The sequence below is a fragment of the Notolepis coatsorum genome (genome assembly GCF_963971535.1).
Source record: "Notolepis coatsorum genome assembly, chromosome: 19".
NCBI classification, from domain to species: Eukaryota; Metazoa; Chordata; class Actinopteri; order Aulopiformes; family Paralepididae; genus Notolepis; species Notolepis coatsorum.
The window spans coordinates 63,258,513-63,285,402 of record NC_140183.1 but is presented as its reverse complement, the minus strand read 5'-3'; the positions used below and the strand labels follow the sequence as shown (position 1 = coordinate 63,285,402).

Sequence of the window (26,890 nt, the reverse complement as noted above, 5' to 3'; positions counted from 1 at the left end):
TATTTATTCTCACCACATATATATCTATCCACACCTGTCTGTATTTACCTGCACATAATCCTTTTACATATCTGTAGATACTATATCTATATCTGTACATATCCTACTCTTACTAGTTACTGCTGGCCAGTATGACTTACTGTTACGACCATACTGTCCTTATACCTGTATCACTGTACATATTATACTACAACTCTGTACATACATCTGATTAACACTACACTCAGAAGGACTCATTTGTATATTTTGTACCCAGTTTAATCACCTGTACATTGTATATTGCTGTTGCACTTTACTGCTACATTTGCACTCTGGTTGGGTGTTATTTTTGTTGTACTGTACTTGTGCTGTATAATAATGACAATACATTTTAATCTAATCTAATCTAATCCAAAAATGTACAATGAATTAATAAAGATGGTATAGATGACACTTAGGTAAGCACTCTCTCAAATCTGAAAATACACAATGAATTCATGAAAATTATATAGATGACACTTAGGTAAGCACAGTGGTTAGCACTGTTGCCTCACAGAAAGAAGGTCCTGGGTTCAAATCCTAGCAGGGGGGCCTTTCTGTGTGGAGTTTGCATGATCTCCCCGTGTTTGTGTGGGTTTCCTCCGGGTACTCCAGTTTCCCCCACACCAATAAAAAGACATGCATGCTAGGTATATCCTGCCATCGCCCTTGACAAAGGTATTGGCATTACAACTGGAGTTGGTCCCTTGACCAGGGTACTGGCATTACAACTTGAGTAGATCCCTTGACCAGGGTACTGGCGTCACAACTGGAGTTGGTCCCTTGACCAGGGTACTGGTGTCACAACTGGAGTTGGTCCCTTGACCAAGGTATTGGCATTACAACTGGAGTTGGTCCCTTGACCAGGGTACTGGCGTCACAACTGGAGTTGGTCCGTTGACCAAGGTACTGGCATTACAACTGGAGTTGGTCCCTTGACTATGGTACTGGCATTACAACTGGAGTTGGTCCCTTGACCAAGGTACTGGCATTACAACTGGAGTTGGTCCCTTGACCAAGGTACTGGCATTACAACTGGAGTTGGTCCCTTGACCAAGGTACTGGCATTACAACTGGAGTTGGTCCCTTGACCAAGGTACTGGCATTACAACTGGAGTTGGTCCCTTGACCAAGGTACTGGCATTACAACTGGAGTTGGTCCCTTGACCAAGGTACTGGCGTCACAACTGGAGTTGGTCCCTTGACCAAGGTATTGGCATTACAACTGGAGCTGGTCCGCGGGCATCACACTGTGTGGCTGCCCACTGCTCCTAAATTGTTGTGTGTCAAATACAGAGGACGAAGGGGATCAATAAAAGTATATCTATATTTATCTATCTATATCTATCTGAGAGTACCCAGGGGACTGTTCTTTATACTTGATGACAAGTTTGAGTCTTACTTCTCTGGTTTCTGGTTTCTCTGGGAGAGAGTAGCTCATGTTCACAAATATCGATTGAACTTTCCACAGCAATGGAAATGACATGACAGAATTCTTGAGTTGGGTGGTGATGATCCCCTTTAATGCGTCAGATGTTCTCCTGCCACTTTCTCATTTACATGCTACTGTAACAGGAGACGGCAGAGAGAATCATAAATTACTCCAGAGCAAGTCTCATCTCTCTGCTGCTGCAGTCAGCCAAACGCCACCGAAGCCTCAAGGCCAACGCAGGGAGCCTCAGGAGAGGCTATAGAACAAATTAATGAGATATATACTGTAGATCAGGGGTTCTCAACCTTTCTGCTGCCAAGGCACCCCTGTGGTCAATCAAATATTCCAGGGCACCCCTACCCCTACATACGATAAAGACTTTTCCGGTCCTGTCTTTTTTGCTACAATGATGACAAAAGTGCTTGCTTTCAAAATAATGTTTATTTAAGAAACCGGGAAACACATGTGTGTATATGCAGGCTATATAATGCATTATTAACAGGTGTTTCGGGTCTAAATGGCTTAGTACTGTCAACATTACACTGCTTGTAGTAGTAAATCAAATAGCATATTTCTTTAAATAAAATTACAGAAAATTATCACTAAAGTGCTATCTGTTGCAGCTGCACACTTTTCCACAAAAATAGCATATTTGGATAAGTGTGACCATTTCTCAAACTGAAAATCATGTATTTTTTTTTAAATACAGAAAAGGATCACCAACTTACCATTTCTCAAAAAATATAAATAAATACAGAAAATAAGCACTCGTTCACTCGGTGGACATTTCTAGCTCAATGCGAGGTCTGCTGCTGCTGGCTAATAATATGGTCAATACGCGGGGAGATCTTTGACAAGGCAACACGCATGTCATCCTCAAGGCTCAACTTGGCCCTATATTTTGTTTTCAGAGTGGTCATGGATGAAAAGCCAGCTTCACACAGATATGTGGTGCTGAATGGTATCAACACCTTAACTGCTGCATCATGAGATACTTGGTACTCAGCACCACACTCTGAAACTAGCTCTCCAGGTGGTATCAGATGAGATTTCAATGAGTTCTTCCAAGAGTTTGGATGGAGATGTGTCAGGAAACTTTGTCTCAATGTTGTCTGTAAAGGTTTTTTTATCCAGAGTAACTTGGTGATCCTTTTCTGTGTTTTATTAAATAATGATTTTCAGATTTTGAGAAATGGTCAAACTTATACAAATATGGCATTTTCATGGAAAACAGTGCAGCTGCAACAGATAGCACTTTAGTGATAATTTTCTGTAATCCAAAAAAAAAAAAAAAAAAAAAAAAAAAAAAAAAAATTTAATCTCAATGCACCCCTGGCAGCTCTCTGCGGAGCCGCGGCACCCCTGTTGAGAACCGCTGCTGTAGATCATATAGACATTGTGTGAATGGTAAATGGTAAATGGCTGCATTTATCAGATTCAGCACTATTTATATAACGCTTTACAATTTGTTCCTCACATTTGACCCATTCACTCACACATTCACACACCAATGGCAGAGGCAACCATGCAAGGTGCCAACCTGCTCATCGGGAGCAATTAGGGGTTAAGTGTCTTGCTCAAGGACACTTCGATACGCTGCCCAGGAGGAGTGGGAATCAAACCGGTAACCTCTGGATTACCAGGAGACTGCTCTACCTCCTGAGCCACTGGCGCTCCATGTGATGAAGGGATATATCATAATTACTAGAGGTGTGAAGATTCGACAGCCGGTTGTAGCGTTAAAGACGATTCTACGTCGAATCGTGGGCCCCTGAATCGATCTGAATGTTCCATGAACCGGTTGATGGCCCGATTCTGAAGTTGTGAATCGGGTTGACTGAAGCTTTGCTGCTAATTCAACTAACGTAGACTGTGTTCCGTACAGTTTGCGCCCCCTTCAGCGATCACTCCTCTGTTGTCCAGACAAGCATGTTCATGTGCTCATTCTCCCGGGGGAATATCCATTCTATACAATCTACACTTTGAGTGATGTGTTTTGGACCAATTGAATCTAATCTAATCGCGCCGAATCAAATTGCACTGAATTGTTCTGTATTAGAAATGTATCGTCCCTGAATTGTATCATAGCCCATGTATCTAGATATGCATCAGATCGTCTTATAAGGGAGAGATGCACACCCCTAATAATTACATAGAGCCATTTTCAGGTATCCTTGAATTAGACAGATAGAGATACATAGTTATAGAGATACATAGTTATAGACATACGTTTTATATATCGTTTTAAATATGTATGGAGGTATAGACATAAGTTGTGCAAATTAATGAATATACAAAGAGCAATGTTCAGGTAGCACTGGATCAGATCTCCTCCTACACCTGTTATTTCATGAACCCTTTTAATATTGTAATGGTCCGTCATTTACAGATAGGCCTGCCGCACATTCATACATTTCTGATTTACATTATAAATGACTCAATGACTGTCGCTTATATAAGCTGGGCCAGCATTGAGTTCTTCAGCTGACAGTTATTACCACCTAGTCTAGTAACGTTAACCAGTACAGCCACTGGACCATATAATTATCTTATTATTATTATTATTATTATTATTATTATTATTATTATTATTATTATTATTATTATTATTATTATTATTATTATTATTATTATTAGTAGTAGTAGTAATAGTAGTTACCACCTAGTCTAGTAATGTTAACCTGTTCAGCCACTAGACCAGACAACTTATTACCACATAGTAATGTTAACCTGTTAATAGCTCCTTCTCCAAGCATCAATTTATCATATTTTTCCGATATGTTGGAAGGCTACATTAGACTGATGTTTCACACTTTTGATTAACTCAAAAATACCACTGCTTATGAGTGCAAATCAGTGAATGTCCGTCTATCATGACTACCAAGCCAGGATACTTAGGGACTGTCATAAAATGCTTTCAGGTGGATGAAAGTTACATAAGTTAAGGATCGTGTAGCTAACTTAGCTACCAGTAATTATGTCTATGTAGACACGTACACTGACTTTGTTAGATGTCGGTAAACATTCACGCTAGACATTAAGGGTTACATAATAGGTAGGGATGCTCGATATTGGCTTTTTTACCGATACCGATATTCCGATATTGTCCAACTCTTAATTTCCGATACCGATATCAACCGATACCGATATATGCAGGGTTCCCCCCCCCCCAAAAAACTGAATAATTTCAGGTAACTAATCATTTCACTGGATATATATATAACAAATATTGTTATTGTTTTTTTTCTTTTTTTAACCGATACCGATATTTTCCTTATTAGCTGATTGCAGAATTATTATTTTACTGTTAATTGTTTACATTTATAAGCTAAGCTACAGAGCTAACTTCCACTGCCACCTGTTGCCATACACTCAGGTAAAAAATGAAATTTAACTGAGATACATGGTTATATCGAAATGTATAGCTAGGTCAGTGGGTAATATAATTTCTCCTAGTCCCTAGCCGGACACACAGACCCACAGAACGATACGCAAGCTAATTCCGCTCTCCTTTCATTGGGTCTAGCACACAGAGAAGTAACAACAAATAATAAACGGTTAGGGTCCAGGCAAAAGGGTAATAATTTTGATTTATCATGGGGATGGTGTCATGTCTGGTGGGGACTGAGGATGAAAATTAGCATCCCTTGCTAAATCCTGTGTATTTACAGTGCATTATATGTATTGTCCATTAATACACGTTGTCCCTTCCAAATAAACGAATACATGAAAAATGAAAATGTCTCTAACCCTGTAATGGATTCCTGGCACTGTAATCACCTTAAAGTGTGGGGGGAAAGTCTCCATTTGTCTGTACTAGCCAACAGTTCTCCCCACCGTAAACAAGCCTTGCCTGCATGAACCTAAACCAAAGAAAACTTTTGATAGCATTAAGCCCCAGGCCAGTGCACACACTGACAGCCTGTTGCCTAGGTAACACATAGAGAGACTGAGAAATAGTATTTTTCCCCACATGACTAGAGCGCCAGGAATTCATTATGGGATGAGAGACATAACTCCAAAACATCACCATGTTATACGGACTATTATTGACTAGGATTTTCGCTGGTGTGCTGCTTTCAGGCCCAATGGAGAGCTTAGAGACTTGTCAGGTAAACTAATGTGAACATGGTGTACAGATTTGCATTTACATTTGGCTGACTCAGCCCGAGATCCACAATGTGAGTCAGACTACCTCTGGAAGTGGTCTGATCACACTCTGATTGCAATGCGTACTGTGTGTATTTACTAGTGCTGTCAATCGATTACAATATTTAACTCGATTAATCGCATGATTGTCCATAGTTAACTCGCGATTAATCACATTTTCTTTTCTACCTTAAACAGATCTTTTTCAAGTTCCAAGTTTTAATACTCTTATCAACATGCGAGTCAACAAATGCTTGCTTTATGCAGCCATTTAACACAAAAGGATGACCCTCATGCATTGCAAATTTGCATCAAATTCAAAACAGAATGATGCACAAAATAACTTAAAAGAAAATAATAATTTAAAACAATGAATAAAGTGTGCATGAAATAATAGGGGAAAGAAAACATTAGGAACTTGTTACATTCACCCACACAAGGGATGATTAACCACACACCCCCCCTCTCTCTCACGCACACACTCTCCCAGCTCTCTTTCTCTCTTGCCCCTTCCTCATCACACACACACACACACACACACACACACAATGAGAGCATCAATAATACACCTGAGTGAAGTCTAGTAAAAAAAAATTACAAATATTATTTTTTCTCTTAAAAGTTAATCGTGAGTTAAAAAAATAGTGGCGTTAATAGAATCGGGCGATAACGCATTAATACCGCGTTAACTTTGACAGCCTTAGTATTTACACCTTGCATTGACATGCAAAGGCATACAAACAGGAGTAAATGCAACTGGCGAGATCTGACCCTGTCATTATCCAGATAAGATATCCAGATTATGTGTTAATACCAGGTGTTTTATTGTTTTATTATTACTATTATTCACATGTTATTTTCTTGATGCAATGCAGGTCGCACAGGGGGAGCGTTTCACTGCTATATTTCAAGTTTGTTTATTATTTGTCACATATAAAATACATGTACTTTACGGTGAAATGCTTGGTTCTGTATGAGCCCCTGAGAGTGTGCTTCATACAGTAAAAAAGTAAGTAAAAGAGGTATATACAATACAATATACAATCTAAAGTACAACCTAAGTACAATGAGTAAAAAATTAGGTACAAATGCAGACAATGAGGTACAAAACTTTAAGGTAAGGTGCAAATGAGGTATGAATGTAGTGCAAATCTCTTTAATAAATAGATAATAATAATAATAATAATAATAATAATAATAATAATAATAATAATAATAATAATAATAATAATTAAATAATAATAATAATAATAATAATAATAATAATAATAATAATAATAATAATAATAATAATAATAATAATAATAATAATAATACATCTATCTTATATAGCGCTTTTCCAGGTGCTCAAAGACGCTTTACATGGGCAGGAGAGACAAACTATGGCAAAACAAAAAAACAGAACAAAAACAGAACAAAAATAATACATGACAAAATAAAATAAAACCGACAGAATTAGAGGTCAAAAGCAAGATTGAAAAGGTGAGTTTTGAGGGCTGATTTAAAAGATGTCAGGGTGTTTGCATCACGGATATGGCTGGGGAGGGCATTCCAGAGGGAGGGGGCAGCAGCAGCAAAGGCCCTGTTGCCCCAGGTCCGGAGCTTGATCGTGGGAGGTGTTAGGAGGTTGGAATCTGCAGACCTAAGGCGACGGGTGGGCGTGTGACGGTGGAGGAGGTCGGAAAGGTAGGGAGGGGCAAAATTGTTGAGGGCTTTAAATGTGATGAGTAGTATTTTAAAATGTATCCTGTATTTGATTGGAAGCCAGTGGAGGTCGTGGAGGACAGGGGTGATGTGATCAGAGCGACGGGTGGAGGTGAGCATGCGGGCAGCAGAGTTTTGGACATATTGGAGTTTATTGAGAATAGTGTTTGGTGAGCCGTAGAGGATGCTGTTGCAGTAATCTAGTCTTGATGATATGAATGCATGAACCAGTGTTTCAGCAGCGTAGAGTGATAGGGAGGGGCGGAGACGAGCAATGTTCCGGAGGTGATAGAAGGCCGATTTGGTTATGTGGTTCACATGGGGGAGGAAAGAAAGGGTGGAGTCCACGATGATGCCAAGGTTACGGACGTGAGTGGAGGGGGTGACAATGGAACCATCAATATTTAGGGTGAAATCCTGGGTGTGGCTGGTGAGGGATTTTGGACCGATAATGATTTCTGATTTATTGCAGTTTAATTTGAGAAAGTAATTTTGCATCCATGTTTTGATGTATGTGAGGCAGGTGGTGAGGGTGGAGAGAGTGGCTGGAGTGATAGTCTTGGTGGAGAGGTAGAGCTGAGTGTCGTCTGCATAACAGTGAAAACGGAGGCCATGTTGGTGGAGAATCAGACCAAGTGGAAGGATGTAGAGGATGAAGAGCAGGGGACCAAGTACTGAGCCTTGGGGGACACCATGAGTGATGGGGGCAGTGGGGGATTTGCAGTTGTTGATAGAGATGAATTGGTGCCTGTGTGAGAGGTATGATTGGAGCAAGGTGAGGGGGATTCCGGAGATGCCAATGGAGGACTGGAGACGAGTGATGAGGATGGGGTGACTGATGGTGTCAAAAGCAGCGCTGAGGTCTAGGAGAATGAGGATGGAGAGGGAACCAGAGTCGGCAGAGAGGAGTATGTTGTTGGTGACCTTTAGAAGAGCAGTTTCGGTGCTGTGTTTGGTGCGGAATCCGGATTGAAATGTATCATAAAGGTTATTGTTGTCGAGGTAGGATTTTAATTGGGAGGCAATGGCTTTAATTTGAGAGGAAGGGGAGGTTGGAAATGGGGCGGAAATTATCAAGGGTTTCAGGGTTGAGACCGGGTTCTTTTAGTAAGGGGGTGACAGAAGCAATTTTGAGGGCGGGGGAAATAGGCCAGTGGTCAGAGAGGAGTTTACGATGGAGGTGATTAGGGGAGAAAGGGCAGGGAGACAAGCCTTGACTAGGATGGAGGGGATAGGGTCCAGGATGCAGGTTGAAGTTTTCATTGTAGAGAGAATGGAGGATAGGTCCGATGCGGTGATTTCAGTGAAGGATGTAAAAGGGGGGTTGGGCGGTGGAGGGGGGGTTGAATCCGGAGGGGAGATAGTGTTGGCGGAGGCAATTGTTAGTTGGGTGTGGATTTAGTCAATTTTTGTTTGGAGATGTGACAGATAGGAGAAGTGTGTTGATGGTGGAAAACAGAGTCCTGGGGTTGTTGCTGCCAGACTGTATGATAGCGGAGTAGTGGGAGGAGCGTGCAGAGTTGAGGGCGTCTTTGTAGAGCTGTTTATGTTGTCTGTAGGCCTCTTTATGGACAGTGAGACCGGTTTTATTGGATAGCCGTTCGAGCTGGCGGCCCTTGGATTTAAGGTGGTGTAGGTGATCGGTGTACCAGGGGGCGGAGTGAGTGAAGGAGACAGACTTGGTTTTGATTGGGGCGAGCTGATTGAGACAGGAGGAGAGAGTGTTGTTGTAGATGTTGACCAGGTCTGTAGGGGAGCCATGCTGTAAGAGGGAGGCATCAGGGATGGTGTCAGTCAGTAGGGAGGAGAGAGAGGAGGGATGGATGGATTTGAGATTACGGAATGTTATGGAACACATCTGCTTGATTGGGGGAGTAGGGATGAGAATGTCCATGGTGATAGCCAGATGATCAGAGATGGTGAGGTCGGAGCAGGTGAGATTACTGATGGAGATGCCAGATGTGCAGACCAGATCCAGTGTATGACCTTGAATTGAAAATGTCCAGGAATTCTGTGGAGGTTTTGGAGTCCAAAGTATCGACATGAATGTTGAAATCACAGATTAAGTTCAAGTTTCAAGTTTCAAGTTTCTTTAATAGTTGTCATACAGAAGTACAGAATACTTTTGTACAAAATGCTTCTTACTGTTGCGCTCCAGAGACTGTGCAAGACAAGATAAGTATGAAATAAAATAACATAGTAAAATTAGAAGTAAAAAAATGAGGTCACAGTGTTCAGTTTAGACATATGTACAATGTTCGATGCAGAATAGACGTAGTTACCATACAATATACAATACTGTGCAGTGTACTAATATACAATACTATATAGTGCAAGGCAGAAATGGAGAAATGGGACGAGGTGCAATTTAGGTACAATTCACAGTAGGTGTACGAGTTGTAGTGCAAATCCTTTATCAATAAATATAAAGTGTAAGTGTGTTTGTGTGATCTAAAGTGTGGAGAGTGGGTGCTGCAGTGTGTTGTTTGTTTGAGTGAGTGTGTGCGTGTGGGTGTGTGTGCTGTGTGCATTTGATGGTTGTTGCATAGTGATTATTGTTCGTTTAGCGATTATTGTTCGTTTAGCAGCCTGATGGCCTGGGGATAGAAGCTTCTTCTGAGTCTTTCTGTGCTCGCCTTAAGACTCCGGTATCGCTTGCCTGACCGCAGCAGTTCAAAGAGGCAGTTGTTCGGGTGGCTCGAGTCCTTAATAATTCTCTTAGCCTTCCCCTTGCACCGCTTGTTGTAAATGTTCTGGAGGGTGGGAAGCCCCCCTCCAATTGTGCGTTCGGCTGAACGTGTCACTCTTTGTAGTCTGCTACGGTCTTGTGCAGTGCTATTCCCAAACCAGGAGGTGATGTTGCCGGTCAGGATGCTCTCTATTGTACATGAGTAGAAGTTCCTAAGGATCTTCTGACTGACTTGGAACTTCCTTAGGCGCCTGAGGAAGTAGAGGCGTTGTCGTGCCTTCTTCACAACACTGTCAATGTGTGTGGTCCATGTCAAGTCCTCGGATATGTGGGCTCCGAGGTACTTGAAACTGTTCACTCTCTCAACCGGTGCCCCGTCGATGCTGAGGGGGCTGTAGTCCTTGACCCCCGACCTCCTGAAGTCCACAATCATCTCTTTTGTTTGGCTGACGTTCAGGGAGAGGCAGTTCTCCTGACACCACTGTGACAGGTTCTCTACCTCTTCCAGGTAGGCCCTTTCGTCGTTGGCAGAGATCAGGCCCACCACTACTGTGTCATCAGCAAATTTGATGATGGTGTTGTTGTTCCGCTGTGCTACGCAGTCATGTGTGTACAGGGAGTAGAGGAGGGGGCTCAGAACACAGCCCTGGGGGGCCCCTATGTTGAGCGTGATGGATGAGGAGGTGCAGTTGCCGGCTCTTACCACCTGGGGTCTGCCCGTCAGGAAGTCCAAGACCCACTGGCAGAGGTCATAGTTCAAGCCCAGGTCCCTGAGCTTGGCTATGAGTTTGGAGGGGACTATGGTATTGAATGCTGAGCTGTAGTCGATGAACAGCATTCTCACATAGTTCCCCTGCCTCTTGTCCAGGTGTGATGCTGCTGTGTGCAGCACATGGGCTATGGCGTCCTCCGTGGACCTGTTGGGGCGATATGCAAATTGCAGAGGGTCCAGGTTGATGGGGAGGGAGGAACAGATGTAGCCCTTCACTAGCTTCTCAAAGCACTTCATGGCTATGGAGGTGAGGGCTACAGGGCGGTAGTCGTTGAGGCAAGCGGGCGTAGATTTTTTGGGTACAGGGATGATGGTGGACTTCTTCAGACAGGTGGGGATGACAGCCTGTTCCAAGGACAGGTTGAAGATGTCAGTGAATACCGGGGCCAGTTGGTCGGCACAGACTTTTAGGACGCGGCCGGGGATGCCGTCCGGTCCTGCTGCCTTCCTGATATTAACTTTTTTAAAGATCCGTCTCACCTCATGCTCTGTTACCCTGAACACTGAGTCTCCATCAGCAGACCCCCCCCCCCCCCCCCCCCCCCCCCATTGCCGTGGTTTGTAGGCTGGTGTTGTTATTCACAGCCTCAAACCTCGCATAGAAGGAATTGAGATCATTTGCTAAGGAGATGTCACTGTTCAGTTTGAGGGGGGTGCCTTTGTAGTCTGTCATTGTTCTGAGGCCCTGCCACATGCCTCTAGAGTCAGCCTGTTCAAACTGAAGTTCAACTTTATCCCTGTAACGCCGTTTTGCCTCTATTACTGCTCTCCTGACGTTGTATCTTGCCATCTTGTGTTCTTCCATGTTGCCTGTCACCAGCCCGGTGTTGTATGCTGATGTGCGCACTTTCAGAGCCTCACGGACGGATTTGTCTACCCAGGGCTTTTGATTTGGGTAGATTTTAATTTTGGTGGAGGGGATTGTTTCTTCTACCCGAGTACAGACATAGTCAATCACCGTTTCGGTGTATTCGTTAATATTGGCTGTGTTATCACGGAATACACTCCAGTCTGTGCATTCCAGTGCAGCTTGGAGTGACTCCTCTGACGTCACGGCCCAACGCTTAACCTCTCGCGAGACCACCGGCGTTCGCTTGAGACTTTGTTTGTACTTTGGCAAAAGAAATATTGCGGCGTGATCGGACTTACCGAATGGACTAAGAGCCTGTGACTTGTACCCATTCTTAAATTGCGAGTATACATGGTCTAATATGTTCTCGCCTCTGGTGGGACAGGTCACATGCTGATAGAAATTCGGCAACACCTTTTTAAGACGCGCGCTGTTGAAATCACCCAAAACCAAAATGGCAGCGTCAACATTAGCTGCCTGGAGTTTGTTTACCTCGTCGTGAAGTTTTGAAAGTGCGACCCCAGTGTTCGCGTGTGGTGGAATGTACACTCCGATTAAAAGGATGGATGGAGAGATAGCACAGAGTTGTGTCAGGAATTCAGACAGGTCAGAGGGGAAGGTTGGGTTTGGTTTGGGGGGCCGGTAAATGACTGCAGTGACTAGGGGTTTGGGACCAGACAGTTTAAAAGCAAGGTGTTCAAATGAGGAGGCAGCCGGGATGGTAATATTGCTTGTGTTGTAATGTAGTGTTAAAGTGTCTAAAGTGAGTGTTTGTTTAAAGTGAGTGTGTGCATGTGGATGTGTGTGCAATGAGTGTAGATAATGGGTTGTTACATAGAGTCATTGAGCATTCAAGTTCAAAACTTGTAATCCCTATCTGATTGGATCAGATTTGTATTCATTCATTTCAACTCATTATGAATTGAAAATGGGGGACCCTGATGTAAACAAAACAAAAGTCTTTCTCTGGTCTGCATCCCCTTAACAATAGTGTGTATTGAGCTGTACTGTAGTGTACCAATTCTGCAATCTTTTAATTAAAATGTTCAATCAATCAAACAATAGGGATTCAATGTTTTGAACTCCTGGGCCCAGGGATAGAAGCTCCTTCTGAGTCTCTCTGTACTGGCCATGAGACTCCGGTAGCGCTTGCCTGACCGCTGCGGTTCATATATGTGTACTTTTATGTGACAAATGAGCTTGAGCCTGAAGCCTAGTAAGCCCAAATTCTCCTTTAGTCAGCGAGGGGAGGGAGTGGGGTGTTCCCCTTTGTCTGACCGGTTTGGTTTTCCCATGCGAGGGACCTGGGTTTGAATCCATGTGGGTTACACAATCTCAGCTGCACACCTAAGGACCTGACTTACAGCTATTTAGAAGCATGACTATGCTAGCACTGTGCTAGCATGACTACTAACAGAACAGATAAGAGTTCCAGAGCAGGACTCACATGTTTTCGTTTGAGATGGATGAGAAAGCGTTTCCTCTTGAAAGAGATCTTGATGATGTTCCCCCTGCAAGGAGACGACGACACGGGGTTCAAAGGTCAGATAACAGGAGAGTCAGAACAAACCATCCAATCAGCGGTGGTGTCACTCACCAGGGGAAGAAGCTGGAACAAATCATGTTGCAAAATATGGCAACGCCACTCGAGGCCAAGCCCACTAAAAGAGGGGCATTGTGGGAGTCCTGAGAGAGAGAGAGAGAAGAGAGAGAGAGAGAGAGAGCGAGAGCGAGAGCGAGAGAGAGACGTATGTACAGATAGACAGACAGATTCATATGGTCTCATCAGAACTTTCTATATGAAAGACATTAAAAAACGTATGGAACTATATTTATTATTTTGCATTACATTATATATGTGCAAAATTACATTACATGACGTTATTCTACCCAATTGTCCTGCACAGATGTTTTTCATACAGGAGAGAGTATTTGTTGCTCTGTTATTGATGCAGGAAAAAACAATGGTAAGAGAGCAGGAGAATGTTGAGATTTCTTTTTTTTAAATCAGAGTACAATTGGAGGACTAATGCACGTGAAACTATTCTTGACCGGTATTTGAACGTTACGACAACATTGCAATAGGGTTCAGGCTCTCTTGGAACAAGGCTATGGGGAAGAGAAGGGAGGGGAAATGGAAATATTGAAAACACAAAGACCTGATTGGGAAGTTACTGACACACTATTGACAATATGTAGAGAGGGTACAGTGGACTATCCAACTAAAGTGTTACAGAAAGTGTGGTCGCTCATGATTGTTGATTAAAAAACGACCCAAACATTGCCTCAAAAGATCGCCCATGTGCCAAAGCTTTAGAAAAAAGAGGTGGTAGGGGCGGCTAAGTGGCGCAGTGGGCAAGGCGCTCGCCACTAACGCAGGAGATGCTGGGTTCGAGCCCAGCTCTCTGCGTTGCTTCCGGCTTGGCTGGTCGTTCATACTAATAAAATTGGCAGTATTAGGGGGTGGGAAAGCCGGTGGGTGGGGATCGGACGTTGTGGACAGCGACTCCTACAGGTCGGTTGGTGCGCCTGTACAGCAGAATCAGGGGCAGCGTGAGCCTCCCACGCGTTACTCCTCGCCGCTGAGAGATTGCGTTGTACAGGTGAAAAGATGCGACGGTTGCCTCCTTGTGTACCGGAGGGGACACGTGATGCAAGGCTTCGTCCACATTGCAGCCGACCAGTGGGAGGCATGGTCTAACAACGTTCGAGACAGGGGAGGGTAGAATTGGATAATACGAAATTGGGATGGGAGAAAAATAGAAAATGGGGAGAAAAAGTAGATAAAAAAAAAAAAAAAAAGAGGCGGCGGCAAATTAAAGATAAACTGAGAGAGGTACCCTGGCATCATGCAGCTCCACACCGTACAGCTCTAGTGTTCGCGCCGTGTTGAGGAAACACAGCTCTGCCTCGCTCTGCTTCAGTCCCCTGAGAACAGAGAGAGAGGGAGAGAGAGAGAGAGAGAAAGAGAGAGAGAGAGAGACAGAGACAGAGAGAGAGAGAGGGGGGGAGGGGGGGGAGGGAGAGAGGGGGGGGGGGGAGAGTGAGAGAGGGGGGGAGAGAGAGAGGGGGGAGAGAGATAGACAGAAAGAGAGAGAGAGAGAGAGGGGGGAGAGAGAGAGAGGGGGGGGAGAGAGAGCGAGAGAGAGAGAGAGAGGGGGGGGGAGAGAGAGAGCGAGAGGGGGGATAGAGAGCGAGAGAGAGCGAGAGAATGAGAGAGAGAGAGAGAGGGGGGGAGAGAGAGAGAGAGAGAATGAGAGAGAGATAGAGAGAGAGAGAGAGAGAGAGAGAGAGGGGGGGGGAGAGAGAGAGAGAGAGAGCGAGAGAGAGAGAGAGAGGGGGGGGCGAGAGAGAGATAAAGAGAGGGGGGGCGAGAGAGAGAGAGATAGAGAGAGGGGGGGGCGAGAGAGAGAGAGAGAGAGAGAGAGAGGGGGGGGGGGGCGAGAGAGAAAGAGAGAACAAGCCCACTGAGGCTTAAGACCAGCAACCACACAACCCACAACAAACCAGAGGATGAAGCACAGGTTTGTTTACGGTAGCCTACCTGTGCTGTGGATGGAGATCCTCCACTCTGGACAGGAAGTCATCGTCCTGCTCTGGGAGGAAGTAGCACTTAGACAGGTAACCAGGGAGATTAGACGGGAGGTGGTCCCCCAGCTCCGCTACAGGGGGGGGAGAGAGAGAGAGAGAGAGATTAACTACAAAGGAGTCACCAGCCGCTTCTTTTCATGTGACAGCTATATTTACATTCACATTTAGTTATTTAGCTGATGCTTTTATCCAGAGCGACTTACAAGTTCTGTACAACAGGTCAGCAGGAAGGGTACAACTCTGGCAGCTAAGTAACATTGTTCGTCAAACAGTGTTGAACTTGGGTGCTACAGTGTTGAGTGCATAGTAGTATAGACAGATTAGCATAGTAGGTAGTAATATAGACAAGGAAGATTACTTAGTAGCAAAGTGCATGATAGTAAAAGACAGTATTTATTTATTTTTTAAGCTAGGATTTTCACTGTGAATCAGGTGCATTCCACGTGGGGAAATGGGAAGTAGGGAGGGGATACATGCACGCAACATGTAAACAACAACATTAAATTTGGACCCGCCAACATTTTCATTAATCAATCGTTTTTGTTGGGGGGGGGAAGAGCAATACTATTATTCTGCATATTTCTAAAAGCTCTGCAGATTTCTTTTTCTTTAATGAAAATGTTATCTATAGCACCTTTAATAGTTTTGATCTTCAGTGGGTGACTACAATGGGGGAAACTCACAGATGGAACCTCGGGTCTATAATGAAGCCATTAATCAAGTGTTTTCTTAGAAAGGGGGGCAAAGCGGACTTACATTGAACAGCGTACGAGGCCAACACCACAGCTGCACTCAGCGGGCACTGCAACCTGCAATCAGACACTGTGATTATTACAATGTAACAGCTATCCAGCAGTGGAAACTGAGCATCGGGTTCCCAGGGCGCCCCACTAACCTTCCCTCTCTGATGTCACTCCTGATCTGGAGGAAGTACAGGTGCCTATGGAGACAAGAGAAGAGGCACTTAATATGCCCCCCTGCGATCCAGCCGTACCAAATACACACCAAATACACACCCGCACTGTAACGGCTAACGGTCGTGAAACGCACTCACCTGGTCTGTTCATGTTGGAGGGAGTTTGGGTCGGAGATGAAGAATCGGACTCTGAAGTTCAGATAGAAGGGAGAGAGAAGCCCTGCGGAGGGGATGTCAGATAATAAATCCTCAATAAACTACATTATGTCCAAAACACTGCCGCCTGCATGCTCACCTCCGTTCTGTCCCATCTCCCCTGTCCTCCACCCCCTCAACCCACCACTCTGACCACATCACCCCTGTCCTCCACAACCTCCACCAGCCACTCTGACCACATCACCCCTGTCCTCCACAACCTCCACCAGCCACTCTGACCACATCACCCCTGTCCTCCACAACCTCCACCAGCCGCTCTGACTACATCATCCCTGTCCTCCACAACCTCCATATCTCCCCTGTCCTCCACAACCTTCACTGGCTCCCAATAAAATGCCGGATACACTTCAAAATACTGCTCATCACATTCAAAGCCCTCAACAAACTGCCTGCCCCCCCCCCCCCGCCCCACTTCTCCAACCTCCTCCATCGCCACACCCCTACCCGTCGCCTCAGGTCTGCTGATGCCAACCCAATGACTCCCATCAAGACCAGGCTCCGGACCTGAGGTGACAGGACTTTAGTTGCTGCCGCACCCTCCCTCTGGAACGCCCTCCCTGCCACATCCGGACTGCCAACACCCTACTGTCCTTCAAAACAGCCCTCAAAACACACCTTTTCACTCTTGCTTTCGACCATTAACAGTTTTTATTTTGTTTTGTTCTGTCTTTTGTTGCTTACATTATAAAGCGTCTTTGAGCACCGTAAATCGTTATATAAATTGTATGTATCATTTTATTATTATTATTATTATTATTATTATTATAACATCGTATCTCATAGACACATCCTAGAACCTTCATCACATCTTTACCTTAGACCCCCTAACCTGTGATCCCACACATGACCTCACAGGAAATGTCTAAAGAACAATTCTAAAGTTAGACATGCACACGATTCCTCAAAGTGAAACTCCAACCTCCAAAGCCAATCACAAGTCAGGTACCTTTCAGCTGCTTCTTCAGGGGTTTTTCAGGCTCCAACCACCTCTGAAAGAGAAGCATTGATTGGCCACAATATCTGAAAGCATTCTTAACCCTTTCATTACCACACCACAGAAGGCTAACCCTTTCATTACCCCATTACAGAAGGTTAACACTTTCACTACCACACTACAAAGGGTTAACACTTTCACTACCACACTAAGGAAGGTTAACCTTTCACTATCACACTACAGACGAGTGTGGTAGTGAAAGGGTTCAAGAGATTGTCCACTTTTTAAGAACAATCCAAAAACCACTTCCAGCAGTGTGTTAATTTTTGGATATCGGAAGCATAAAATGTAACATTTGTAGCATTTAGTCTCTCGCCATTCACTTCCATTTGCTATCTCAAGTGCAAGTGATTTTTGAGTGAACTGAAATGACTCCCAGTTTGAGACAAATTAAATAGACCTCTGAAAAAAACTAAATTGAAAGAAATAATTGTATCTTTAATCATGCATTATAAATGGCCTTTTCCAGTGATTAGCATGTTTTCCTAGCAATTGGGGATTATATCAATGTGGTCTGTGTCGTTAATTATCATATTGACTCATCAGTCTTGTCTCGAGTTCACGAGATCCTCCCTCACTCAACTAAGCTGTTCTGATTTGACAGTTTTGCTGATGTGAATATAGCACTGATTTGCATAACTAACGCCCCCTCTATGGTTGACAGCGACAGCAGAGCGAGTGGAATTATCTTCACTTCCTCAAACAGAGCGAGGCAGACAACGAGCGAGTGAGAGAGAGAGTGAGAGTGAGAGTGAGAGGAGCTTCTGTGGGGGAAACAAACCGCACGCGAGGAAGCAGCAGTAGCACATACTCATTTACACACAACCTGGGCTGGACCTCGCGGGGAAGCAGCAGTAGCACATACTCATTTACATACAACCTGGACCTCGCGGGGAAGCAGCAGTAGCACATACTCATTTACATACAACCTGGACCTCGCGGGGAAGCAGCAGTAGCACATACTCATTTACACACAACCTGGACCTCGCGGGGAAGCAGCAGTAGCACATACTCATTTACACACAACCTGGACCTCGCAGGGAAGCAGTGGAGATATAACTTTATGCTCAGTGTCTCTCTCTCTCTCTCTCTCTCTCTCCCCCTCCCTCTCTCTCTCTCTCCCCCTCTCTCTCTCTCCCCCTCCCTCCCTCCCTCCCTCCCTCCATCTCTCTACCTCTCTCTCTGTGCCAGTCGCAGACTGTGTGGATGACTGTCACTCAAAGTGCTTATGGGCGGAGCCAGGCCAACACAGCCTGATATCCAAAGGGAGAAAAATTTGGCTTTCGAGTACTTGATTAGAAATATAAAACAATGAATTTTTTGGAAAAAAAACCTTACAGATGTGTTCAATAGACTCACAGGAATTGTATAAAGTTGCCCAAATAGTGCAAGGAATAGCAATGCATGTCCCCTTTAATGTATTCTTAACCAACCTAACCGAGGCTCCTCAAAGAATACAAGCAATGCATTCTTGTCATGTGAAGACCCACCAGAAACAGAGCTGCGACCCGTGGACACTACTACAGTATCACTCAAGCCCCAGCAAAGTTGAACAGGAATCTTCATGTGATACATTACATTCCCAGCCAGAGTGCATGGAACTAATGGTCCACTCACAGGAGAATGTGTGCTGGCTGTGATGGAGGGGATGGTACTGGAGTCTCTGAGTTGGAGACTGAAGAGCCGCCTTTCCAGCAAACCCAGGTGGTCAAACACCACGTCCAACAGAATCGCACCAGCATCCTGCTTCTGGAACAGGGGAAATAACACACTAGTTTAAGATAAGACAAGATAGCCCTTTATTGATCCCCTTGGGGAAATTCGGTCATAGCAGCATGGGGAGGGGGTACAGGTATGGGCATGGTAATAGTAGGAGACATAAATATAGGCAATACAATTATACAAATAAACAGTGTAAACAATATAATTAACTGAATATAAGAATATGAGCAAGTAAACAGTGTAATTATTAATTATTAAAAGTATCAGTTGTACGTTATACGTATGGGCAATAAATAAGGTACCATAACTGGCATGATATACACCATACGTTATATGTTGTAGTCTGTGCAGGTTAGGTGGTAGAGTAAGACACACTTAGTGATCAGACATTCCTTGTAGTTCTCGAGGGATGAGTAGTTATGGTAGGGATGAGTAGTTATGGTAGGGATGAGTAGGTATGATAGGGATGGGACTCGGGAGACCCCTTACTAAAAACTGATGGTCACCACAATGATGAATTAAACTGGATGGTGTCATTTCAGTTCAAAAGTGTTACCATGGCAATACATAACTTTTAGCATGGCAGTATCATGGTAAATTATTTATACAATGGTACTCTGAAATGATGTGCAAAAGTCAATGATACATTTTCACAGTGTCCTTGGTTTTTAATGTGTTCTTATTTTCCCTAGTGTTGAGTGCTAATTTAAACCCTCTGAAGTCAATTCTATTCACTCATTTATTATTATTATTTATTTTTTACACTATGAAGTGTAACAACAATACGTTGAGGTATCACACAGTGAACTGGTGTCAGAATAATTCAAACCACAAATGCATTGAATGGGATAGAATAAAAAAATCATGATGCACTGAGAATCATTTGGTAATAGAACTGTAGCCCTAATAATCTAATAATCAAATCACAACGTGCCGTCGCTGGTGAATCCCACCGTTGTTTATAAACAACAACAATACACTACCTTGGCTTACAGAAGGTTTTAACAATAAACTATACAACAGACAGTAACATTAAACTACCTAATAGAGACACTAATAACACTTTACTTAGATAGATGCTCACACTCAAGTATAAAACGATATGTCATTATTAGACATAGTACGTTATAGACAGGTCTTGCATCCTGCATCAGAATCAAAATCAAATCAAATGTATTTGTAAAGCCCGCAATCAATGTCCCCATGGGCTGGACACGTCTTCTTTAAACAAGTCAAAAAGACACATCACAATAAATCAAGAACAAAAAACGCACCATGAAATCCAAAATAAATGTAAAATAAATAAATGCAACACTCCCAGACATACCCCAGTGAAGGTAAGGAAAAACTCACAAAAAACCTAGCAATAGGAAAAAAGCACCACAGGCAATGTGGAGGAGAGAAACCTTAGTAGGGCTGTTCAAGGGGGGATCCCCTTCTTGGATGTCGGTGATAGTAGTGATGCTATGGATGATCGATAGGTGGAGAATAAAACAGGCGAAATAGTTGGTATGTATGTACATATACGTGTACTAAAACACAAATACGTACATGCAATAGCAACTGGGGTACATAAGAAAATGTTTGAAAGATTCACATGAGAGGAAGAGGAACAAAACACACTAATGTATAGATGTCCACACTCTCAAGTGTGAACTGCTACAGTGTGGACAGCTCCTCCTCCTTGTTCTCAGACATACTGTACTTGGGCCATTTGAGGCAGGAAGCGAGATAGACTCTTCTCACAAATTACACCCACCACATACTCTCTATGGCCCTGTGACGACCCTTAGAACCGAGAGCGGGGGATACTGTGCTGCATAGCTCTTCTCCTAGTGAGTGAATTCAGTAAGTTATATTCTGTGTGTCTGTGTCTCTGTGTGTCTGTGTGTCTGTGTTTTACGTTTTCACATAGAGTACACAGATAGACTATATAAATACATAAATACATGCTGCATATAAATACATGTATATATATAAACATGCATACATATACACAGATATATATATATATATACACACACACACTCAGAATATATTAAACACAGTTGGTCTCAACTTGCTGACTTGTTTTCCATAATAACTAGAGCTGGGCATAGATAATTTTTTTTAATCTAGATTAATCTACCTGCAATCCTGGAATTAATCTAGATTAATCTAGATTAAAATGGCTCAAAAAAAAAAAAAAGTCTGCCGAAGGTGTTCAAAATAGGTGTGTTCTACCCAAATAATGACCAGAGGAGGAGATTTATCCTCTCCTCTTCATCTGAGGAGTCACTAGCTGTTCTATCTCCTTGTTCAACAGCATGAACATGTCTCTTCTTTTTGTAATTTCCAGTGTTTCTTTTAAAACCAGATTTATCGTAATTTTCTGTGCCCTTCCTTTGATGCCATTAACATTGTTACACTGATATTGACAGCTCTCTCCAGTGTCAAATCACTCTCCGTCAGTAGTTTCTTCTGTGAACCTTCATTTCTTAATCCACAGACAAACCTGTCTCTCAATGTGTCTTTTAGTGAATCTCTAAATTCACAATGCTGCTGACTGGTTGCTCACACACAGACTGCTGCAGAAGCAGGTTTCTCAACAAATTCAGTGCAAGCTCAGTGTAACAGTTCCATGAATGAATGAATGAATGAATGAAAACGTTATTTAACAGATTGCAGAATGGGTACAATACAGTACGGCTCAATACATACAATTGTTAAGGGGATGCAGACCAGAGAAAGACGTTTGTCTTGTTTACATCAGGGTCCCCCATTTTCATTTATTTGCTCCACATTGTCATTAGCCCCTTTCGTGACTGTGATGCACTGAGTGAATCCACAGTCACTTGCTCCTCAATAGGAAACCAACCTAGATTTACCATGAAGGACTGGTTCTGGCCGAACCGTTCGTTATACAAGAATCACAGAGAAATTACAAAGGTACTCACAGTTGCACGAGGATTTCGGACAGAGATAAGGGATGGTGCGCATGCGCTAGCTGTGATCACCCAACGGCGGAAATAATGCCGTTTTGAGCAGTTTATAAAAATTATTTAAAATGTTTATTAGCAACGCAGAGCTTTCAAACCATCCCGTATCTCTGTCCGAAACCCTTGTGCAACTGTGAGCACCTTTGAAACGTCTCTGTGATTCTTGTATAACGAACGGTTCAGCCAGAACCAGTCCTTCATGGTAAATCTAGGTTAGTTTCCTATTGAGGAGCAAGTGACTGTGGATTCACTCCGTGCATCACAGTCACGAAAGGGGCTACATTGTCATCAAACGGTCCAATATTTCCAATAACCCAAGCCATTTCTGTTGTAAACACTCACGATAGTCCAGTCGATCCTTCCTTTAGTGTGTAAAGTGGATTTCCTCCTCTTGTAGATGTTTCCCAGTGCCGCCCGTATCAACGTGAGCTAACATGCTAACTCGCTAACGTTAATAATGTAAACAAGGCTTGCAACGGACTTCTTTTTTCTTGCATTGCGCAGATTCAGACGTCCTCATCGCCGAATTGTGTTATATCCTGAGGACTTCTTAACCTCACCTGTATAACAATGATTACCGGACCACTACTTTAGTTTAACACATTATTCTGACTACAGCTCCGGTAGTGCAATCACTTCCTGGTACCACAGCTGGGAACTACGGCAAGTATTTAAGGACAATACAGACCCAACGTTGAGAAAAAGATTAACGGCGTCAATTATATTATCGCGCGACACTAGTCTCGCGATAACGCAGCACGTTAACGCCGTTAACGGCCCAGCTCTAATAATAACCCTTTCACTGACCTACCACAGTTAATTTACAAACAGGATAAGTAAGATTTTTGTTTCTTAAATCAAATGTTTATTGCCTATATATATATATTAGAGCTGGGCCGTTAATGGCGTTAACGTGCTGCGTTAACGCTATACTAGTATCGCGCGATAATATAATTAACGCATTAATAAAAAAAAAAAAAAAAAATTTTACCTTTATTTACCCAGGGTATGTTCGCTGAGCACAGATGCTCTTTTTCAGGAACGCCCTGCTTCACATTCACACAGTTCCATTCACACCTGGGAGCTGCCCAGTACAACCACAGTTGACACCATTGGCCACTGAGCAACTCCACTGGAGCAGTTGATTCAAGCCATGTCAAGTTTGAAATGATTCTTTCTGTTTTGCTCCCGAGAGTGTGCTAGATACTGTACTGTACTGGTAATATTATTTATTTGTGTTAACTTCTGAATAAAACAACTTATTAAACACAAGTACATCTTATTGAACATTATTTTGATATTTCATTACCAATTATCATAGCAAAACAGCTTTTTCAAACAGTCTGTAATGCATTTTGGAAACGGGAGATGGGCTCATGCTGTAATGGGCCACCTGGCCTAAGTAAGGACTTACTTCTGGTCATTATTTGGGTAGAACACACATATTTTGAATGCCTTCGGCAGGTTTTTTTTTTTTTTTTTTTTAGCCATTTTAATCTAGATTAATCTAGATTAAATCCAGGATTGCAGATAGATTAATCTAGATTAAAAAAATTAATCTATGCCCACCTCTAATATATATATATATATATATATAGATGCATACATATACACACGTGTACAAACACATATACAAGACAAAAAACAACGACCACTTACCAGTGAACGACAGCACCAAAGCAAGCAGAAACTCTCATGTGAAATCAGTCACAGTCATCTCTTCTGCTAAATACTGTACATCTCTGTCGCTCTTCTTTCAATTTCATTGTGAGTTCTGAAACTCCATGGGCGGGATCCACAAAGAATGGATTGCACTGCGTGGTGATTGATTGAAAATTTGATTAACAGATTGCAGAATGGGTACAATACAGTACGGCTCAATGCACACAATTGTTAAGGGGATGCAGAACAGAGAAAGACTTTCGTCTTGTTTACATCAGGGTCCCCCATTTTCAATTCATAATGAATTGTAAATAAGGGTGTAATTAGCACCGTGCAATCCATTCTTTGTGGATCCCGCCCCATGTGTTTCCCCCCGTTCACACTATTATGTATCCTTTATACCTGAATTTCCCCAAGGGGATCAATAAAGGAATATCTTATCTTATCTTATACCATATGTATCTGCCTTTTCTGGTGACTTGAGAGGGATCTTCCCATAGGCCGCTACCCGTACAAGTTCAATTAACCACTCATGAGTGGCAGGTCTTGCTGTCATAACAGCAGCCTGTATCCATCACGCTTCCAAACCCAGGCGGGTGGAGCAGTGGCTGAGAGTCTCAGAGGATTTAAAAACCAGGGAAAAACACAAACCCCCCTGCTCAGGATTTCTATAATGCAACCCACGGTACCTCCATCCAAAAACCATGGACTTGTGATTCATTGGATTCAGTCCTAGCTCATGGAATGAACTCCAACAGTCCTTGAAGCTTGAGATTCTCCCCTGTTGCAGAGTTTAAAACATTGATCTCCAACCATTGTCAATCAAGTTGTACGTGTTTTAATTGATTTGTTATCCTTACTTTTGCCTCGTCTTGTTGTCTTATTGTTGTGATTTTATATGCCTTTTTTTTTTGTTTAGTTGCTTTTTTTGCTTATTCCCGTATTTACACTCGACGTGACTGTAAATGAGGGGCACCTCAGCTGCCTCTCGAGTTTAAATAAAGGTTTGAAATTAAATGAATGAACCAGGTGACCCTCTCATACCTGACTATTTGTGCGTGCATGTGTGTGTGTGTGTGCATGTGTGTAAATTCCACAGTGGATGGGACATGGTATTTACGATGTGAGCGTGCGAGAGGCTCCCTGTCGCAGACCCAGTGTGCGACGCAGAGGGAAGGTGAGCGAGTGCTTTTTACACCAAGGTCACAGCGTCAAGGCACAAGAGGCGGATCAATGGTAATGAGAGAGACGGATTTCTCACTATGTCATCACTGACACTACAATCATTAGCGCAGCACAGAGACAGATAGGAGCAACACATGATCTCCTTATTAAAGGGAGGGAAGGAGGAGTATGTGTGTGTGCGTGGGTGTGTGTGCACGTGTGAGCACGTGTAGTACTCACACTGACTCTGAAGGTCTGGATGGTGCTGTCCAGCAGCTGCACCAGGCAGAGAAGGTCAGGTTTTGGCATGTCTGTTACCACGGTTACAACTCAACCTCCCTCTCTCAAGACAAACACCCTGGCCCTCAGCTCATCACGGAGTGCAAACCTGGAAACACAAACACACACCGTTTTTCCAGGCTGTTGTCTTCCCATGAAAACAACCTCCCTGAGGATGACATAGTGCTGTGACTAATATTTGTGTCTGAGGCTGTATCAGCCCACAGTGAGTAATACACCGCGTATGCGAAGGAGTGACTGTGTGTGTAAGTGTGTATATATATAAAGCATATTATGTGTGTGTGCATGTGCGTGTTCCATTATTACTTGGCCTGAGTCTGAACATGCTCTCTCTCTCTCTCTCTCTCTCTCTCATGCAGGCAGCTGAATGAGAAGAATGTTAAATATTCTCTGACTTGAGCACGCCCATCTAGCAAGGAGCAGATCTCAGACCAGCTTGTAACAAAACACACACACACACACACACACACACACACACACACACAAAACCGTGTGGACGTGTAGGCTATATGTGAATGTGTGTTCGGTCCTAGTTTTCATGGTGAACAGTTTAATGGATCCAGGCTAACTTGTCTCAAGAGTTTTTCACAGACACACTACGTGTAAGTTAATGTTTGAACACACTGACACTCTCAGAATATATTAAACACAGTTGGTCTCAGTTTGCTGACTTGTTTTCCATAATAACCCTGTCACTGACAAACAGGATAAATACTATTTTGGTATTTATTTTCATTAAATGTTTATTGCTGCATATATATATGAATAGAAAATAGTTACATAGCAATTACATTATATAAAATTATATTAGTAGCCTATTTGTATTATTCTAACCGCATGTTCATTATTAAGTTTGATATGATTCAGAAATACCGTTAATAAATATTGAAAATGGAAAAGCTATGCGTTTCAGAGTAAAATTCTGGCGACTATTTGCTCTCTAATAAACCTCAAACAGATTTAACGAGGTTTAAGCAACCTTTAGCCTAGTATTGGCTACTCCAAGTGTAAACAGAGGAATGCAAGGCCTAATTCCAAGTTAGCTGGCTCTCAATACAACCTAACGACAGTGAAGCCTGTTATGACCCCCTGTACTTTGAACCACAATACGAACAAGGAACCTGTTGACAACCTAAAACCTATCTGCAGCCTCACCCAAAGGAGGAACACGCCACTCGCAAACTTTCCTTTAATCCCGATACTACAAACTGGCCTAAAGAATGATACGGGAGCGACGTCAACGAAGATGCATTACTACCTCTCGTCCAGCTTCAGAAATGTGACATCTTGACAGTTGCGCCGTTGTCCGGTCTCAAACCCTCGGCGCGGGGCGCGGGTGGAGGGCCAGGTAGAGGTAAATATCCGGGACAAGTTTCTCATCCCTAGTTGCGGTGATTCCGCGCGGCCCCGCCCCTTCCTCAGGCGCGCTCCCGAGCCCCGACTGGATGCGCGTTGCTTTGGCCCGTCACACGGTATAAAAACAAACAGTGCCTAAATTCGGTCCTGGCCCTGGGTGAATATGGGCTATTTGGATCTACTTCACAAAGTTAGTTTGACTTCAAATTATGTGAGATATTATTAGCTAAGCATATGTCGGTCAAGTTCAAGTTTCAAGTTTCGTTTTATTTGTCACATAAAGCACATGTGCATTACAGTGAAATGCTTGGTTATGTATGAGCCCCCTGATAATGTACAGTAAAAAGGTAAAAATAATTGATTGATTGATTGATTGA

General features: G+C 43.2%; 1 protein-coding gene across 1 annotated transcript in view; it reads right to left on the bottom strand.

Moving 5' to 3' along the window:
- Window positions 1-26,549, bottom strand: part of ptpn3 (protein tyrosine phosphatase non-receptor type 3) — a 57,268-nt gene extending 30,719 nt beyond the window's left edge. Inside the window, exons 1-11 of the mRNA XM_084336161.1 lie at window positions 26,416-26,549; window positions 25,098-25,245; window positions 18,949-19,080; window positions 17,284-17,326; window positions 16,260-16,341; window positions 16,101-16,145; window positions 15,962-16,014; window positions 15,159-15,276; window positions 14,455-14,542; window positions 13,212-13,300; window positions 13,062-13,125 (exon numbers count right to left, since the gene is read on the bottom strand). Of these exons, the coding sequence (XP_084192287.1) occupies window positions 13,062-13,125; window positions 13,212-13,300; window positions 14,455-14,542; window positions 15,159-15,276; window positions 15,962-16,014; window positions 16,101-16,145; window positions 16,260-16,341; window positions 17,284-17,326; window positions 18,949-19,080; window positions 25,098-25,166 (783 nt within the window). The 5' untranslated portion in view covers window positions 25,167-25,245; window positions 26,416-26,549. The remainder of the gene's footprint in view (window positions 1-13,061; window positions 13,126-13,211; window positions 13,301-14,454; window positions 14,543-15,158; window positions 15,277-15,961; window positions 16,015-16,100; window positions 16,146-16,259; window positions 16,342-17,283; window positions 17,327-18,948; window positions 19,081-25,097; window positions 25,246-26,415) is intronic.
- Between the last annotated feature and the right edge of the window lie 341 nt (window positions 26,550-26,890).